This window comes from Gopherus evgoodei, chromosome 4 (genome assembly GCF_007399415.2).
Source record: "Gopherus evgoodei ecotype Sinaloan lineage chromosome 4, rGopEvg1_v1.p, whole genome shotgun sequence".
Lineage (NCBI taxonomy): Eukaryota > Metazoa > Chordata > Testudines > Testudinidae > Gopherus > Gopherus evgoodei.
This window is the reverse complement of record NC_044325.1, coordinates 71,555,210-71,573,829: the sequence shown is the minus strand read 5'-3', so window position 1 is coordinate 71,573,829 and position 18,620 is coordinate 71,555,210. Positions and strand designations below refer to the sequence as shown.

At 43.4% G+C, this 18,620-nt stretch overlaps 1 protein-coding gene across 3 annotated transcripts in view; it reads right to left on the bottom strand.

Annotated features, from left to right (window-relative positions):
• The window catches only part of DCAF5 (DDB1 and CUL4 associated factor 5), a 111,135-nt gene that overhangs the window by 26,679 nt on the left and 65,836 nt on the right, over nt 1–18,620 (bottom strand). For all 3 annotated transcript variants that reach the window (XM_030559710.1, XM_030559711.1, XM_030559713.1), the window contains one exon: nt 8,610–8,676. In XM_030559710.1, the coding sequence (XP_030415570.1) occupies nt 8,610–8,676 (67 nt within the window). The remainder of the gene's footprint in view (nt 1–8,609; nt 8,677–18,620) is intronic.

Here is an 18,620-nt window from a genome sequence, read left to right as displayed (position 1 = left end):
CATCTGGAAGAAGGGGTTTAACAGTAGGGAAATAAAGTCCACTGATAATAAATTATGCAGTGCTGCAAATATCAGTTTGGACAGAAACACCACAAACAGGGCATGAAATACCAAAGTGAGATTACACTTAGAAACATGCATGCCAATACATTCAGGAAATGCTGTTAAACATATTGAAGGCAAGAGCTATACGTGGACAGCAGTAATGCCAGCCAAGATCTACAGGTGGTAGTACCCAGCCAATTAAACAGGAGTTTGAAATGCCACATAGCATTGGGAGGGAATTAAGATTTTTGGGCCACAGAACCAGAGGTATCACTGAGGAATTCTGGAATGGACAGTAGTTGCTCAGGCATAATGGGATGAACATAAGTAACAGACTGTCTGATTAGCTGGAAAAATGCTCTAGTGTTGGAAGTCTACTGAGATGTGGAATAGTCTGAAAAGTAACGGAAGCCCCGTTACTCAAATCATTTAAAATTGGACAAGGCTCTGGAGAACTTACTGCAGGGAACAATCCTCCACTGGCCTCCCGAGGACAAACTGAGTGACCTAACAAAGTCTCTTCCATCTAAAACTTCAAAAATAAATAAATAAATAAATCCACTCATTCATATAAGGTAGCGGGAAGTTTCAGAGATAAAATGTAACTTCATACAAACCTTGTGAATTATTCAAAGTGCTGAAAACTAGTGAGAAGGGCCAGATGTTCACAGCTGCTGCCAGTTTGACACAAAACATCATTAATCTGTAATACATGGCACTGCAGTAGCAAGCCAATTTAAATTAATATGTTTTTCCATTAATAATATTCTGGGCCATGTTGTGCCTTTAGGGCACAGCCCTGTATTTGAGTTGTAGGGGGAATCCATGGAGGGATTGTACCTCAGGGTGTCATGTGGTGTGGGGAATGGTGATGGTAATGAAGGATTATGGCCTTGCCTCAACTTCTCCCCATGAATAAGTAGGACACAGGTAATGATATTAAGCATGTTTCCTACAAGTGGGGAGAAGAGGAGTCCAGGTAAAACATCCTAAATTCTTCCTTCTCCCCACTCCCTTGTGCACCCATGCAAAGGACAAGCACAGTCTGGCTCTTTGTATGTTAGCAAACACCTCTGTTTCTAGTTTTAAAAATACATGGCTTCCCATTTGCAAAAAAACCAGCAAACATACACACACACACACACAAATAAAAAACAAACCACAGATACACAGAGCATGGACCAGACCCTTAAGCGTAAAAAAACAACAACATACAACCCTAAACCAAAACACCACACAAAGCTAAAGTTAAGCAAAAAAACTGGAGTTTCTATTCTATCCCTTCTAGAGAGTGGGGTTGAACAGTCTATAATGCAGACAAAGTGGAGGCCTGGAGATGTTTTGAAATCCACAGGGAAATCTCAAACTGAAACGTCTATAGAGAGTGGAGGCTTCTGCACAGAGGGTCAGTCCCTGTGTAATACTGTGCCCTGCCGTGGGAGCAGGGTTTCCTCTGGGATATTGGTGTTGGAGACTCCCCACCACTCTTTGAGCAACTAACCCACCCCTCAACAAACCACATGCTTGACAGTCTGCAGGTGCAGAGCAGGACTTGAAGGAACGAATGCTGACAGTCAATGTTAATTCCTTGGGATATTTCCTCATGGGTTTGGCCAGGGGAACTGACATGTGGAGCAGCCCCTCTACTCTCACTAGAATACCAAAACATCTAAATTGCACTTGCCATACCTGGGATGGGTAGGGGGGAGTCTGATGCTACATAAGATCAGCTTCTCCCTCCAACAAATTTTATGGCCAATTATTCAAGATTTCTACACATTTCATCCCCTCCATAGGGGAAGTTGCAGGTGATAACATGGACCTAGCATGAACTGTAAGTATCTCTTGGGAACAGCTCTTGTGAAACAAGCAAACATTAATAGATTTGTTGTTTTTTTTTATTATACTGATTAGTGTGACTGGAATGTAGGTGGGCTGGATAATTTGATGATGAAAATCCTTACTTGAAATGTCCTGGGGGGGAAGTAAGTTCCACCCTAAATGATCCAGCTCAACATTCTTCATTAATGCAATTAGCAATTTTCATTTTAAAATGGTTAAGTCGCTGAAATCACTTCCTAGCCTCTAGGGGAAGGGCCATGCCTATGAATGAAGATATGCTAGAAAGTGAACTTTCTCTAGCACAATGAAATTTGATTTGAGTACTACTGTCTGCCTCTTACTGTCAAATTGATTGGGAAACTCCAGCATCACTTGCCAGCAAAAACATGTGATTTAAAAATGTTACAGTAAAAATCACTGTCTAAATTCAGGGCTGTCTACCTCAGGATTCTTTGTTGCTAAAAGCTGTCGGCGCCTCATCTACCCTAGACTCTTGTTGCTACACTGGTGGAGTTGAACAAGCAGACAAGGTCAGAGTATTACTGAAATAAACTGGAAACAATTTGGAAAAACAGCACACCCTTTACATTCACTCTTCCCTTCTGTCAGAAGAAACACCGTCTGCTGATGCTTTTAGCTATACAGTTCTCAAGAAAGTGCCTAGCACATTGTTGGCACCATAAAATTTAACATGGTCAATAGTCCTCCAGAATGCTCTTCCCAAAGTTAAAGGAACAAATCTTGTGACGTTATAAGATGGAAAATAAATTATTTTTCTTGGATGTGGAAGTGCCAAAGACTCTGAGCATTAAGGCAAATGGACATATTACAGCCACACATAGTAGTTGCCAAAGAATTCAGCACAATGAAGAGAAAAAGACAGGAGACTGAATACTGAGGCAACCAAAATGGTCAATGTTGGGTATTTATGTTTCTCTTCCCTTTCTGTTCTCAGCATTAGTCCCACTTTTGAAAATGTATTAAAATAATTTTAATGCTGGTGAAAGAACCTAGAATGACAATCCTGGATACTGAAACTTAAAATAATAGAATATCAGGATTGGAAGGGTCCTCAGGATGTCATCTAGTCCAACCCCCTGCTCAAAGCAGGACCAATCCCCAACTAAATCACTGCAGCCAAGGTCAAGCCTGACCTTAAAAGCTCTAAGGAAGGAGATTCCACCACTTCCCTAGGTAACCCATTCCAGTGCTTCACCACCCTCCTAGTGAAAATTTTTTTCCTAATATTCAACCTAAACCTCCCCCACTGCAACTTGAGACCATTACTCCTTGTTTTGTCATCAGGTACCACTGAGAACAGTCTGAGAACACTCTTTGGAACCCCCTTTCAGGTAGTTGAAAGCAGCTATCAAATCCCCCCTCATTCTTCTCTTCTATAGACTAAACAATCCCAGTTCTCTCAGCCTCTCCTCATAAGTCATGTGCTCCAGCCCCCTAATCATTTTTATTGCCATCCGTTGGACTCTTTCCAATTTTTCCACATCCTTCTTGTAGTGTGGGGCCCAAAACTGGACACAGTACTTCAGATGACTCCTCACCAATGTCGAATAGAGGGGAATGATCATTGCCAGCAGATTGAGGGACATGCCCCTACTTATATAGCCCAAAATGCTGTTAGCCTTCTTGGCAACAAGGGCACACCGTTGATTCATATCCAGCTTCTCATCCACTGTAACCCGTAGGTCCTTTTCTGCAGAACTGCTGCCTAGCCACTAGGTCCCTAGTATGTAGCAGTGCATGGGATTCTTCCTTCCTAAGCGCAGGAGTCTGCATTTGTCCTTGTTGAACCTCATCAGATTTCTTTTGGCCCACTCCTCTAAATTGTCTAGGTTTCTCTGTATCCTATCCCTACCCTCCAGAGTATCTACCACTCCTCCCAGTGTAGTGTCATCTGCAAACTTGCTGAGGGTGCAGTCCATGCCATCCTCCAGACCATTAATGAAGATACTGAACAAACTGGCCCCAGGACCGACCCTTGGGGCAGTCCGCTTGATACTAGCTGCCAACTAGACATGGAGCCATTGATCACTACTTGTTGAGCCTGAAGATTTAGGCTTTCTATCCACCTTATAGTCCATTCATCCAGCCCATACTTCTTTAATTTGCAGGCAAGAATACTGTGGGAGACCGTATCAAAAGCTTTGCTAAAGTCAAGAAATAACACATCCACTGCTTTCCCCTCATCCACAGAGCCAGTTATCTCATCATAGAAGGCAATTAGGTTAGTCAGGCATGACCTTCCCTTGGTGAATCCATGCTGACTGTTCCTGATCATTTTCCTCTCCTCTAAGTGTATCAGAATTGATTCCTTGACGACATGCTCCATGATTTTTCCAGGGACTGAGGTGAGGCTGTTTGGCCTGTAGTTCCTCCTCCTTCCCTTTTTTAAAGGATGGGCACTACAATAACTTCTATTGGATACAGCAGTACAAGCTGCCCAACAATGCCTCCACTCTGGAGGATGTCCTCTCTGCATAGCATCTGCCTTCACAGCCCACTCAGGGTTTGCCTCCTTCCCCAAGAAAGCCAACAAGGACTTGTTAATGGTAGTTGAGGTGGTAGTTTGTACAATACGGAACGTTTTGGTCACTACTTACCTCAGGTGGATTCGAACCAGGGTTCTAGAAATGAAGGGATTTATATCCAATCATCAGTCATCTGAGACACAACAGACTTTTTAAAATTTAAAGTGTTCCAGAATACATTCCCATTGAATTAGATCACTTCCCCCCCCCCCCCAAAAAAAAAAAAGCTCCACTAATCATGTTGGGACTTTGAGAGCTTAAAGTACAAACTTGTCTCCAACACAATAAAATCTTGCCATCTAATACTTCAAGCATGAAGAGCTGTTTGCATTTGCCATGACATTGCAAAAAAGGGAAGAAAGATTGCATAAGTCATGCTGAAAATTGCCATAATTAGTTTAGTAACTGGACCACAATGACAGGCCTGTTACTGCCAGCTGTTACAGAGTTACAGTCAAAAGATGGTATTAAGAGAGATTTGGAAATGCAGTTTGCTGTTCTGATTTATTAAGCAGCTCAAAAGTCTGGAAACAGTCATTTCAATTAAATAACTCGGTGATCATCTGATCACCTTCTCCAACCACAAAATAATAAAAATTCCTGTTGCTAAAACAGCTTCTTGGATTGATATTTAAAACACACACACGAACACACACACACCTCTCCCACTGTGGTTTTGGTAAATTCTGTTGAAAAACCACGAACAGTTAAACAAGGTTCTAACAGTTTTGCTGAGCAGTATGGGTGGGGCCTACATCTCATCTCACTTCAGCCTTCCTCACTGCCAACAGAAACTTGTAGAAATACTGGATTTGGTTACACAAATAAATGACCAATGTCCTTGCATGGTGCTAGGGTGCCCTGTGTTGCAGGAAATGCTATCCATCAGAAGAAAGATAAAACTGAGTCTCTGTCCACTTCTACCCTTTGAGGAGTCCATAGCTTTAATGAGGGAATTAGCTAAAAAAAAAAAAAAAAAAATCACCAAGCCTTTGATGATTTCTGAAAAGTAACTGAGAACTGGATAGGAACTGGGGATGTGGGGGAAGCATGGGAACAAATGTTCCACCATCTTCAAGGAGGGAGGGAAAAGGGTGAAGGAAGTGTGATTGCTGGCACTTATACATGTATATTACATTATCCCTATTAAAAATGATCAAACATATATGGAGAAAGTTGGAAAAACGCTTCTAAGCTTCCTAATTTTTAAAGAACTATTCTATTGTGACATAAATTTCTCAGGGTAAGCAATGAAAGCCCCGTTGTGTGGCACATTTAAAACTAGGCTGAACAAATCACTGGAGAGCTTACTGTGGAGTGGGGAATGACCTAGCCTACCCACTGGGAGAATTTCTCTAAACTACAATTATTTGCAAGATATGCAGAGTTTATTCCAGCGTGCTGGAAAGATGCCAATACAAGTAGTTACATTCTACATACAGTAGAATCTCAGAATTACAAACAGGTGGAATTGAGATTGTTTGTAACTGAAATGTTTGTAACTCTGAACAAAACGTTATGGTTGTTCTTTCAAAAGTTTACAACTGATCATTGACTCAATACAGCTCTGAAACAATACAGCTCTGAAACTTTACTATGCAGAAGAAAAATGCTCCTTTTAAGCATCTTAACTTAAATGAAACAAGCATAGAAAGTTTCCTTAGTTTACAAAAATTTGACAAGGTTTCCTCCCCCCGCCTTTTTTTTTTTTAAAAGTAGTTTTACTATTGTTGGTTTTTCTGTTTTTTTTTTTCTGTTTGTTTGTTTCCGCTGCTTCCCTACTGCGGTTCACCAGCCAGTTCCCAACTCTGAGGTTCTACTGTATGTAAATGCAGTTCCATTTGAACAGTGTATCCTTTACTGCCTCCTCTAATTTGCTGTGAGGTGATGCTGTGAGCTGTTAAACAGCTATCATCACTTTCCACCATTGATGTGGCTACATTTTGGTAATGAGTGAAGTTCTCCTTATCTAGAAATTCTGTAAAGCAATTTCAGGCTTGCAAGAAAAAGGTACCATATCATACACAAATCATCAGTACTGTTCCCTTCAATGTGTGTTAACAGAAATATTATGTCTCAAATCAATTAAAGAGGGCTCATAACTCAGCTGTAGTCATATCTTTACTAAAAAGACCATTAATTAGAACAGTACAGCACATGATTTGTAAAACTTTAGTTTATAACATTTATGATCACCCTCACTCTACCTTATTGGATTATAGGCATACAGACACTTTTAAAGACTCGTATTGGTGGCCAGAAACTGAGAATGAGGGAATTTCCTGTATTAGCTGAGGTGGGGTGAGGTGAGAAAGGCCTCAGCATACCTGTGGAAGAAGATTTTTTTTAATGTAAATGTTGGTAATTTTTGTAGTCAAACCCCACTGAGTTGAAAAAACTGTCTTTCATCACAATAAAGAAGGCTACATAAATTCTGGAGAATTCTACATAAATTCTCCCTCTTAGGTTGGAAGAAGAGGTGAGTGACGAAGACAGAGAACTACAGATCAGTTCATCCTAGATAACTGGATGGCTGGCAAATTAGTTACCACAGAAGCCAATATCCATAAAGTGTATAATGGCCCCATTATTACTAATGAAAATCTTGAAGAGTCATTCTCAGATCAAATTCTGGAAATGTTCACTGGATACATTAAAATGCTTTGGGGTTTAAAAATAGATTAGCTGCACAGGACAGTTAAATTGGGCATCCTCAAGGGATTGGCATAATATCAGCAATGAAGTGATGTCTATATGAGATAGGAATGGCTTATCAGCAAGAGTATGAGCTCAGCTAAATTCTTCCAAAAAAGTTACAGGAGATCAAGACATACATACTCTATCTTGTGATTTTCTGATTATTACTGCATTTGACATTAAGCAATTCGTTTTGTAACTGAAGTGTTGAAATCTTGTACTACTCCCCCCCTCAAGTTACAGTAAGACTGGTCAGAAAAATGTTGATTAACATGACACGTTAATTTGTGCTAACTCTAGGTATCAGTCCTTGTACACAGGAGCTCATCTGCTCAGCACCAAGTGCAGAATTGCATGGTTCACAGCCAAGAGTTGAAGACAACTAACAGAGGGATGGATCCTCTAGATATTAGGGCCATCAGCATCCATTGCCAGAGAAATGCAATATCCTGAAATCCAGGAACTGGCCAATAAGTAAAGGAAGAGTATACGAACAGGCCTATTTTAGAATATAAAGTGTAATTTAGAATCTACACATTCTCTCTTACTAATTTCAAAATAGCCGTTTTAAACCAAAAAGTTACACAGGAAATTGAGAAGATTGATCTCCTAGAGAAAGGATGAGAAAGTCAAAGGGAAAAGAGAGGACAAATCCATATAATCCTGGTTAAGAGATGTTAGTATCCTTAAATTTCTATGGTATAAACATAGTCATCAGTTTTGTATCCCAATAAAATAGATTATTATACAGAATCAAGTTTAATAACCAGTCCAAAATTAAGAGGCCTCATTTTCTCCAAAGTTCTCCAGTTTGCTGAGCCTTTTATGACCTACTCTCCCAATAGCAGCTAGCTCTCATCATTCACTGTACCCGACCAGCTTTTAAGAATAAAATAAAACCTTGGCACTTTATTTTTAAGGCAAGTTATCTGCCACATTACTATGTAACTGTAGCACAGGAAGCCTTATTAGTGGATGTGCGATGTGTCTCAGGTGGCACGTGACCAGGATTCATCACCGAATTTGGTTCGCTGGTTGAACCATTAGCTTCCCCAGCTTGGGCCAAGTACTGACAGGGAGTGTGAGTGAATGCTGCTCCGTGTCCCCCAGCACAACAGGTCACACTTAATTGTATTCAACACAAATAAAGTACACATTTTCAACAGTGAGGGTTAATAACTGAAGTAGTTTAAATCAAAGGAAGTGGTATATTCTCCAAACACCTGATGTCTTTAAATCAAGAGTCAACATCTTTCCAAAAAAGTTATGTTCTAGATTAAGCACAAGTCATTGGGATCAATGCAATGGAAAGACTGGGTGAAGTTCTAAGGCCTGCATTATGCAGAAGGTCAGGCTAGAACAGAGTATACGAGGGTCCCTTCTGGCCTCAATCTATAATACAGTACAATATTTTGTGATATTTTGAGAGGTCACTAGTATTTAACACTAGTATTCGTCAGATTCCACATACAAACTTACCTGCTTCTGGATCCGGAGGAATTCTCCACATATATAAGTTGAAGTCGTCAGAGCCAGAGAGGATGTACTATTAGAAATAAAAATAAATAAAGCAAGTTACAGGTGAGGCATCACTTGAATTAGGTTCTCTTAAAAGTGAACTGAGAGAATTCCAGCTGTTTGGTCATGACTTTTAGAACTTCTAAGTTTTACTTCTCTGTGTGTCTGGACAGGCTGCTGCCCCAGCTAGGGATCTCAGAACTCTGGACACAAAAGGACGAGAGTTCCAAGCAAGCGTCCGCTGTCCGTGTTTTATTTTTGGTCTGCTATGCGGTCTAGCCTCCAAAGCAGAGATGGATCCAGACCAAAATCCCAGACCCAACCACCCTGAACTTTGAGCTCTGACCCTTTCCTAAACTCAAAATAGTTCATCCTCAGACATCACAAGCATCTAGAATGTGCCAGACAGCCATTCAACCACCCCTGCACCGATACCTTTATGAAGATTACCATGAAAACTCACTCACTGTTGCCAAGAATCATCTTGCTATTATTCAGCAGAGGGAAAATGACCAAATCTAGCTCTCTCTTCTTAAATTTCAGGAAACGCCGCAAATACAAGTTTATCACAATACTGTCCTTTTTTTTGGCTTATAGTTTTGCTGGGGAGGTGGTTACAAACAGCCCCTCCTTTATATTTACACAAAGGCACAATGCACATTACTTTATGTATTCCATACTTTGCATAGTGAAGTATGACTGATGTTTCACTCCATATTCTTTATGAAAATATGCTTATGATATGAATAGGACATACCTGAGAGGTACTTTATGTAATATGGCTCATGTGAGATATCATTGGAAATGTTAAGTATCAGAGGGGTAGCCGTGTTAGTCTGGATCTGTAAAAGCAGCAAAGAATCCTGTGGCACCTTATAGACTAACAGATGTTTTGGAGCATGAGCTTTCGTGGGTGAATACCCACTTCTTCAGATGCATGTCATGGAAATGTTATGACTTATTGAATTTGATTATCCAATTTGTATGCCCGTATCATTTCTGTATCTGAAGTTAGGGATATTAATTATGTATCTATATTTCAAATGTGTTACTTTGGGCATCAACCCCAATTAGCCCTTCAGGTACAACAATGGAAAAGCCAGACAGGGCTAATGGGCCATTAGCAGAGACAATGGACTGTGAAAGAGCTTAACCTTCCTGTGGACACTCCAGACAGCCTACAAGTAATGGCGGCCACAGCTCTGCAGAGACACGGGTCTGACTCACCTAGTAGTGGACCCACCTTTTGGAATACCAGTGTTCTTCCACTGGGAGACAAAGGGTTCCCACCATGCACAAGAGCTACATAAGGCCGGAGAGTGACATCAAGGCTCTCCTCTGCCTCCCCACCCTAAGAGACACTGAAAAAGACCTGGAAGCAAGAACTGAACTGAGGGGAGAAGGGTTGAGCCCAAGCTAGAAGGGCACCCAGCTTGTGAGTAATACCAGCTGAGGTTTCAAGCTGGAGACCAGTGTAGCTGTCTTTCAAGACTTTCTGTAATCTGCCTGCAACAAAAACTAGCGGAAGAAAATACTATTTATAACAAATTTCTTTAGTGAAACAAGCTTAGTTTGCGTGTTTGGTTTTATATGCTTAGTAATCTGCTTTGTTCTGTTTGCTACCCCTTTAACCACTTAAAATTTGCCTTTTACAGTTAATAAGTTTTTTTTTGTTTCTTATTAAACCCAGTTTCTGTACTTTCTAACTGGGGAGAGGGGGGACAAGGAGTTGTGCATACCTTCCTTCACACTGAGGGAGGAGGTGAATTTCATAATATACCATTGGGTCTGCACTCCAAGGGGAGGTGGACACCTGAGTGCTGGGGCACCTCCCTTAAACTGAGCCTTTCCAGAACTGATCTCAGGGCTTGTCTACATCAGAAAGTTGCAGCGCTGGTGAGGGAGTTACAGCGCTGCAACTTTGAAGGTGTACACATCTGCAGGGCATCACCAGCGCTGCAACTCCCTGTTTGCAGCGCTGGCCGTACTCCCGTTTTGTCTCGGGTGTAGAGGATCCAGCGCTGGTGATCCAGCGCTGGTAATCCAATGTAGACACTTACCAGCGCTTTTCTTGACCTCCGTGGAAGGAGGAAGCCTCTGGTAATCAAGCTGGTCTCCTTCCCCGGCTTGCTCTCGCGTTCCCGGAACCCCGAGCAAGCAGGTCTCCTTTCTCTGCGGTTTGCAGGGTGGTTCGGGGAACGCGAGAGCAAACCGCGGCGAAGCTGGTCTCCTTTCCGGGTTTGCTCTCTCGTTCCCGGAACCCCGAGCAAGCAGATCTCCTTCCCTGCGGTTTGCAGGGTGGTTCGGGGAACACGAGAGCAAACCGCGGCGAAGCTGGTCTCCTTTCCCGGTTTGCTCTCTCGTTCCCGGAACCCCGAGCAAGCAGGTCTCCTTCCCTGCGGTTTGCAGGGTGGTTCGGGGAACGCGAGAGCAAACCGCGGCGAAGCTAGTCTCCTTTCCCGGTTTGCTCTCACGTTCCCCGAACCCCCCTTGAAGCCGCCCAACAGCGCTGCAGTGTGGCCACATCTAACACCACTTGCAGCGCTGGTTGCTGTAAGTGTGGCCACTCTGCAGCGCTGGCCCTATACAGCTGTACTAATACAGCTGTAACAACCAGCGCTGCAAAATTTTAGATGTAGACATGGCCTCAGTGTCTGTTTCATCCTGCAATTGGGTGTGGCCCTGCCTATGTGTTGGCTGGAGGAGGCTTAATAGCCTGGCTCAGCAAAACAGGTAAAAAGGGTCCTAGGCTGGCATAACAGATGGGCTCAGTGATATCTCAACACATTAGGTGGCATCCTAAGGGGTCCAACCTGTCACAGTGACAAGGGGACATTTGAAAAAGAGAACATTTCACTGTCTTCCACTTGCAGGGGACACAAAAACTACCTCTTACCATATCTTCCAACAATCTGCTCTGTGACTCATTTACCTTAATCTCAAATAATGGACAACAGGGCATGTAAACTAAGGACAAAGGGGTAGATTCTGATCTCAGTTAGCCTGATGTAAACTGAAAGTAACTCTGTTGGGTCTACTGATTTACGAATCATTTAAATTGTGAAAAATCTGATTAATCTAGCCCCCAAAATCAAACTTTTTTGGTAAGTGAGAGAAAAGAAAGAAAATTTGGCCTTTTCTTGACCTCTGACAGAAGATAAGCTCTACTTATCTGGCTTGAGTTTAACTGGTTTCCATTCTCCAGGGATAAACAAACTCATCAGGCAGAGTGATAGCGGGCTGTGAAGAGATAGGTCCTGTGATCTTAACACAGGACTAAGAAACAAAAATAAAGCCAAACTACATGGAGAAACACACAACCTTTTAAAGATTTTTAAACAATATGCTAGTTATTTTACAGGTAAAATATGTGCTGCCACAACAATGCAACATCAGACCTCTGGAAAACCCTCAAAGTCCCCACCCACCGACAATGCAACCAACTATTCTTTTCTCCTCGCAGCTCCAATTTTAAAACTGTATGGGTATGAGTAAGCATCTACAAATGCAAATTGCCTCTTTACTGATGTGAAGGAGCATGGATCAAACACCAGTTGCTTTACAAAACTTGTGTGCACTAGTTCTGTATTGCTAAAAAACCCTTCCTTTCAGTGCCAAGCTCTCCAAAGAGTAATTCCTACAAGCCAACATGTTCAGGCACTTAGGCAGCTTACCAGTGCCAAAATGACCTAGTGGTGCCAGGAATATAAGCGGTTCCCTTTCATATGGCAGCTTACAAGTGCTAGCCCACAGCAGGCTAGGCGACTGTGCCAGATCTACATGAATTAAGGCTTATGCAGACAGCCTCCCAAACAAAAACAGTTCAAGAAACAAAGCAGTTCTGCAAATGGTATTTGTTACACAAGAAAAGGCTACATGGAAAGTTTTGCTGTTGTTTTTGTAGTTGTTTAAATTATACAAAGGGTTGCCATCTTATCAAGATTTGCTACCCCAGAATGTAATCAAAGTAGAAACTGCTCAGCACAGGGCAAAGATGGCCCTAGTTTGAAAATAAAATGACAAAATATCGCTGAAAATGGTCTAAGAGAAAGTTAAACAAATACTTCTATCAGGAAACATCTGATGCTGAACAATAATGCTCCAAGTTTCCCTCTCTACCAAAATCATTGTCATACCCAGCACCTCATGTCTTGCTTTAGATCATATATTTACTAAAAAAGAATAAACAGAAGGAATTAGTTTCAGATTTTTTTTGTTTTAAAAAGGGGGAAAGGAAAAAGAAAATCAAAAGAAAAAACATTTGTAAAGAATAAAACAGATGCATACAGCCAGCCTGGAAACTTCAAAATGTATCAGGCTGCAGCTATGCTAAGAGTCTGGTTTGAGAGCAAACCTCTTTGGGAACTAGTAACAAAGGGAAAAACTGAGGCTACGTATGTGGTGGTGGTTAGTTGCACTTTAGTAAGTGGGTGTACATAGGTCTAGCAGTCCAAGTTTTAGGGAGTCTAACTTGCCATAACTTGCATGCCAAGGAGCTGGAAGAGGAAGTTACAGCTCCACTCCTACTTTTTAAAAAGTTACTCTTTTTAAAAAACTTTCCTCCTAATCATTCACTTCATGCTACAGTCCTCTCTCCCATTGATGAAGCTGCACAAGCTTAAACTTTCTTTAGTGGGCCAAATTCCAAAGTGAGGCATGTGGGTGCCTACATGGTATGATGGAGCCTGTAGCTGCAGAATTTGCCACAGAATTCACTGTCTGCCACAGACAGATGTACCCAAGTCCCAGTTTTCATTTTAAATAGTGAGCTGTGCCTAGCGATAGCCAGTAAAAGCTGCTGTGCAGGTGACTCTTCAGTTTACCTTATCAAGTCTGCAGACAGCTTGAACCAATAGCTCTGTGATGGGAGAGCAGAACCCCATGGACTTTGGGTAGGAGTAAAAAATCACATTCACATCTACCTCACAGAATTTGCCATTTTGCTGCCATCAAAGCCAGTGGCCAATGTTCCCACTTCCCCCTCCTATGATGACCAGACGTCCCAATAAAATCAGGACTCTCCCGATATTTAGGCGTTTGTCCCTCGTCCCTGACCAATATTTTGCACTCAGGAGTTTAGTTTTTTTTTTTTCTTTTGCTACGCTGGCGACACCCACCCCCATGTGTCCCGATATTTTCTTCCTCCATATCTCCCTGCCCTGACAGGACTCCCTGTAGCGGTCTCGTTTTCCAGCTTTCCTCACAATAGCAGTTCACTGGATTACAGAGCATGCTCCCTGCACTGTTGCATGGAACCATGTAGCCAGGGTCAATGAACCAGAACTGGAGTCCATTTTACAGTCAGGGATTGGGGATCAGCCAGGAGTGCAGGCGTATGAGCCGCACTGGCTGAAGAACAATGCAGCAACTGAAGCTTAAAAAGGAAGATGAGCTGCTGAAGCCACCTACAATCTCCCCGTGTCCCTGGCACATTCAGAGAGGAGAGGAAAGGAGGTTCTGATCTGTGTCATCTGTATAAGAGCATTGGTGCCAAAGCCTGGGGTGTGTAAATGGGCCACCTGTCCAGGATTGTTTAGACATCCATTTTTGAAAATAATTAATTTTACTTGAGCTAGTATTTCAATGAACCATCGCTGCATGTGGTATTGGGGGATAGAAATGAAGTATATTTCAGGACAGAACGAATTAATACTGCTGTAGAGTTTAAAATGTTGTTGCCATGGAGCACACAGTGCCATGGTTATATGTTGGTAAGTGTCAGAATGCCACTAGGCTGGTTTAAAGAAAGGCACTTACTGAAGGAGCCATATAAGCAATGTTATGTCAGCTCAGACTCCACTTTATATGTGGTCCAAGGATCTTAGGTTGTAAGGGAATGTGCAAGACTAACTCCTAACAGGGTATCTTCTACCAGCTGATTTGTAGAGTAACATTGATGAGGATCATGGAGGTAAGCCAGCAGTGATGAATCATAAGGTGGTAGGAAATAGTGAAAGGATAAATGGTAGGCCCCCAAATAGAAGATTGGTGAAATAGTGGCGACTTTTGAATCAGGCCAGACACTGAGGGAAGAGCTCAGACATTTGGAAGGAAAAGCCTCCACCAATGTTAAAAACACCTGCTTCATAGTCTGCATTTTTTGCTGCAGTAGCTGATCACTATGGTAGATATTAACATGCAGAATGATCACATGTGCCATTAACAGAAAAGCATTTTCTAAGAATCAGCACATAATTAAGTATTTCATTCTATTAAAGGGAATCATTAGGAAAAAGAATAAATAAGCAGCCAGAAAAATCATATTGCTTCTATATAAATCCATGGTAAGCCCATATCTAGAATACTGTGTGCAGATCTGGTCCCCGCATCTCAAAAAGGATATATTAGAACTGGAAAGTTACAGAAAATGGCAACAAAAATGATTAGTGGTATGGAATAGCTTCCATATGAGGAAAGATTAATAAGATTGGGACTTTTCAGCTTCGAAAAGAGATGACTAAGGTGGGATATGATAGAGGTCTATAAAATCATAACTAGTGTGGAGAAAGTAAATAAGGAAATGCCTTTACTCCTTCTCATAACACAAACTAGAGGTCGACAAATGAAATGAACGGGCGGCTGGTTTGAAACAAGCAAAAGGAAGTATTTCTTCACACACACAGTCAACCTGTCGAACTCTTTGCCAAAGGATGTTGTGAAGGCCAAAACCATAACAGGGTTAAAAAAATAACTCGATTAAGTTCAGGGAGGATAGGTCCATCCAAGAGTATTAGCCAGAATGGGCAAGGATGTTTGCCAGAAGCTGGAAATGAACGACGGGGAAATTGATCACTTGATGATTACCAGTTCTGTTCATTTCCTCTGAAGAACCTGGCGTTGGCAGGATACTAGGCTAGACTGACTATTGTTCTGACCTAGTATATATGTTCTTATGAAGGATCAGCCTCGATCTATGCTCTTAGCAACAACAAGAGGAAAAGGCTTCCAGATGACTACATGTTGCTGATTCAGAAGTTGCTTTAGAAGGAAGAAAACTCTCAGGTGTGATTAATATCTGCTGCTGAAGAACACATGGATTAATTCTCAGAGCTGTAAGTATGAATAAAATGCGTGGAATTAACAGTGACTAGGACTTTGGTAGAGTTACTTTTAGACTTGTGTGTTCCTCTTTTGGTCCATTGCAGCTCCTCCCATTCTCCCCACTCCCTACCTCCCTTACTCTCCCTATGTCTCCCAAAAGAAATTACCACAGGTGATACACACAACTTGAGATCTCATCTGTTGCTGCTGCGGTCACACAACAACAAACATTAGCACATTCTGGAATCCTACTGCCTTCAGGTCTTTATTTTCCTATTGTTGTCTGTTGGAAAGCTCTCAGCATCTTGCAATATACATTTCCTTACATGAAGAATTTGAGAATTCCACTTTTTCTTGTCCCCATGAAATGGTTATTCAGCTATACCGATTAAAGCAAAGTATGTGTGTAAGGAAGGGTTACTTGATAAGCAGAATTCTATATCCACCCGAACCCACTTTTTTTTTTTTTTTTTTTTAGTACAAAGGGAGATATATTTCATATGGAGAATATTAATTGACTGACATCTACTTTACAATTTCACTGGAATTATTACAATAATTCCACGTTTCTTGTGTGTAAAAAAATATGCACATATGCAAGCAACAAGATCATTTGTTATTTATCAAGGACCTGTTTTTTTCAGTACTGTGTCACTGTTATGTTAGCAGAATGCCCACTGGCCACAGCTGAGACAAAAATAAGGACATGTCTATGGAAGAAGTTGCAGGAAAATGTCTCCAAATAAAAAAAAATAAAAAGTAAAACCCTCAGCAAAATACCACTGCCTGACAGGAAAAACAGTTCATATTCTAGGCTCCCCTCTTTCCCTGGAAGACAAGACAAGACCAAACAAGTGTGACCAAGCCTTCCCTTCCACACACAAGACCATTATCTCCATGCCTGGCTGTAGTCCCCAGTCCTGTGAACCCAGCTCCCTTTAAGCATCTCAACATGGAGTTTTCCTCATCAGGGCAGTCACTTCTGAGGCCTCCCTCCTCATAACTGTTCCCTCCCTACAGGGCCGGTGCAACCATTTAGGCGAACTAGGCGGTTGCCTAGGGCGCCGAGATTTGGGGGTGCCAAAAAGCGCCCCCCAATTTTTTTTTTAAATGGTTGACCGGCAGCTGCTGCTGGGACAGAGAGGGAGTCTGAGCTGCCGACGGCAGCCCGCAGCCCAGGGTGTCCCCCGGGTCAGCGCGCACCGCCGCGGCAGCCCGCAGCCCAGGGTGTCCCCCGGGTCAGCGCGCACCGCCGCAGCAGCCCGCAGCCCAGGGTGTCCCCCGGGTCAGCACGCACCGCCGCGGCAGCCCGCAGCCCAGGGTGTCCCCCGGGTCAGGGAAACCCCGGGCTGCCGGCTGCCGTGGAGGTGCGCTGACCCTGGGTCAGTGTGCACGCGGCAGCCAGCAGCCCAGGGAGTCCCCTGGGTCAGGGCGCCGCTGCGACTGCCCAGAGGTTCAGGCTGCCGGTGGTGCGCTGACCCAGGGGAAATCTCTAGGCTGCTAGCAGAGGATCAGGAATCAGAATCCCTCTCCCTCCCAGAGCAGGGGCTCCAGCCTATACAATTTTTCTCATGGGGGGGGCGGCTGGGCAGAGCTGCGCAGCTCTGCTTAGCGCACGTGGTAGGAGCCCTGCGATGGCGCGATACAAGGGCTTCTGGAGGAAAGCAGGGGCTGCCCCCTGGCTCAGCCTCCACATCAGCCCCAGCGAGGGGCAGGAGAAGAAAAGAGCCTCAGCAGTGGTCTGGTGGAGTGGAGGAAGAAAGAAGACCCTGACGCTCATTTGCTGGGCAAGGTAAGCAAGTGCTTCCCCACAGCTCGGCCTCAGGCACCTGTGCTCTTGCCCCCTTGGTCCTTGGCTGGTCCCTGCTCCTGCTCCCCTTGTATGTGAGTGGCTCGAGAGAACAGCAGCCTGCAGAGCTGAGCTGCCCCAGTGCCCCCAGGCACCCCCCTTGACCCCATCCCCCCCACAGCCCTGACCCCCAGCTTCGAGCCCAGCCCCTCTGAGCTGGACACCACCCTGACCCCATCTCCCCACATCCCTGAGCCCAGCCCCTGTGAGCTGGGCACCCCTGAACCCAGAGCCCAGCTCCCCACCCAGCCCTGGGCAACAACAGCACCACCCCCAGGCAGCGACAGCCCATTGGTACCAACCATCACAATCACCCATCATCTGCCCATTATGTAATTGCAAATGTATACAGACCATTACAGCTTTTAATGTTTTTAAATAATGTATTTAGTGTATTTTCAAATTACTACAAGTTATTTTTGAATGTATTTCACTAGTTATTTTTTACATTTCCTAATACATGTTACTATAGTATTGCTAATGTTTTATGGAAGGGGCCCCCAATTTTGCTTTGCCCAAGGCCCCCTGCATCCTCTGGGCAGCCCTGTCTGAGTTTTAAGCCCTGTGCTGTGTTCTGCCTGCAACAGGCAGGCCTAAACCTGTGAGTGACCCCCATAGCAGCTGCCTGAAGAAGTGCTTGGGGGAATCATGCAGAAGGAGCGTGATATTTATTTGAGTTCTCTCCTCATGGAGGCTGCGCTCCACTTGGTGCAGGACAGCAGTCTCAGCAGGACTCTAGGCCCAGCACCTTGCCTCAGTTTGTGGACTTGTACTGCACGCATCACCGGGCTCAGTCTGGCACCGTTACCCCTCACCAGTGCCCAAGAAGCAGTTAAAAAAGTTGGATGGACTGGTTAGGTTAGTTGTCAAGTGCTGTTGCTTGGCCACTGTAGAGACCACTGAATGCATAATATTCCTCTGTGATGTTCTGTCCTGAGCACAATTGGCATGTTATGAGGTACTGTCTGTGAGGGACAGGTGTCTGTTTATGTCATCCAGCCATCATGTCTTAGGTCTTCTGGGGGGGAGCTTTTCCATCCTGCTTTCATTGGATCAAAGTCAAAGATTATTGCTACAGGGAA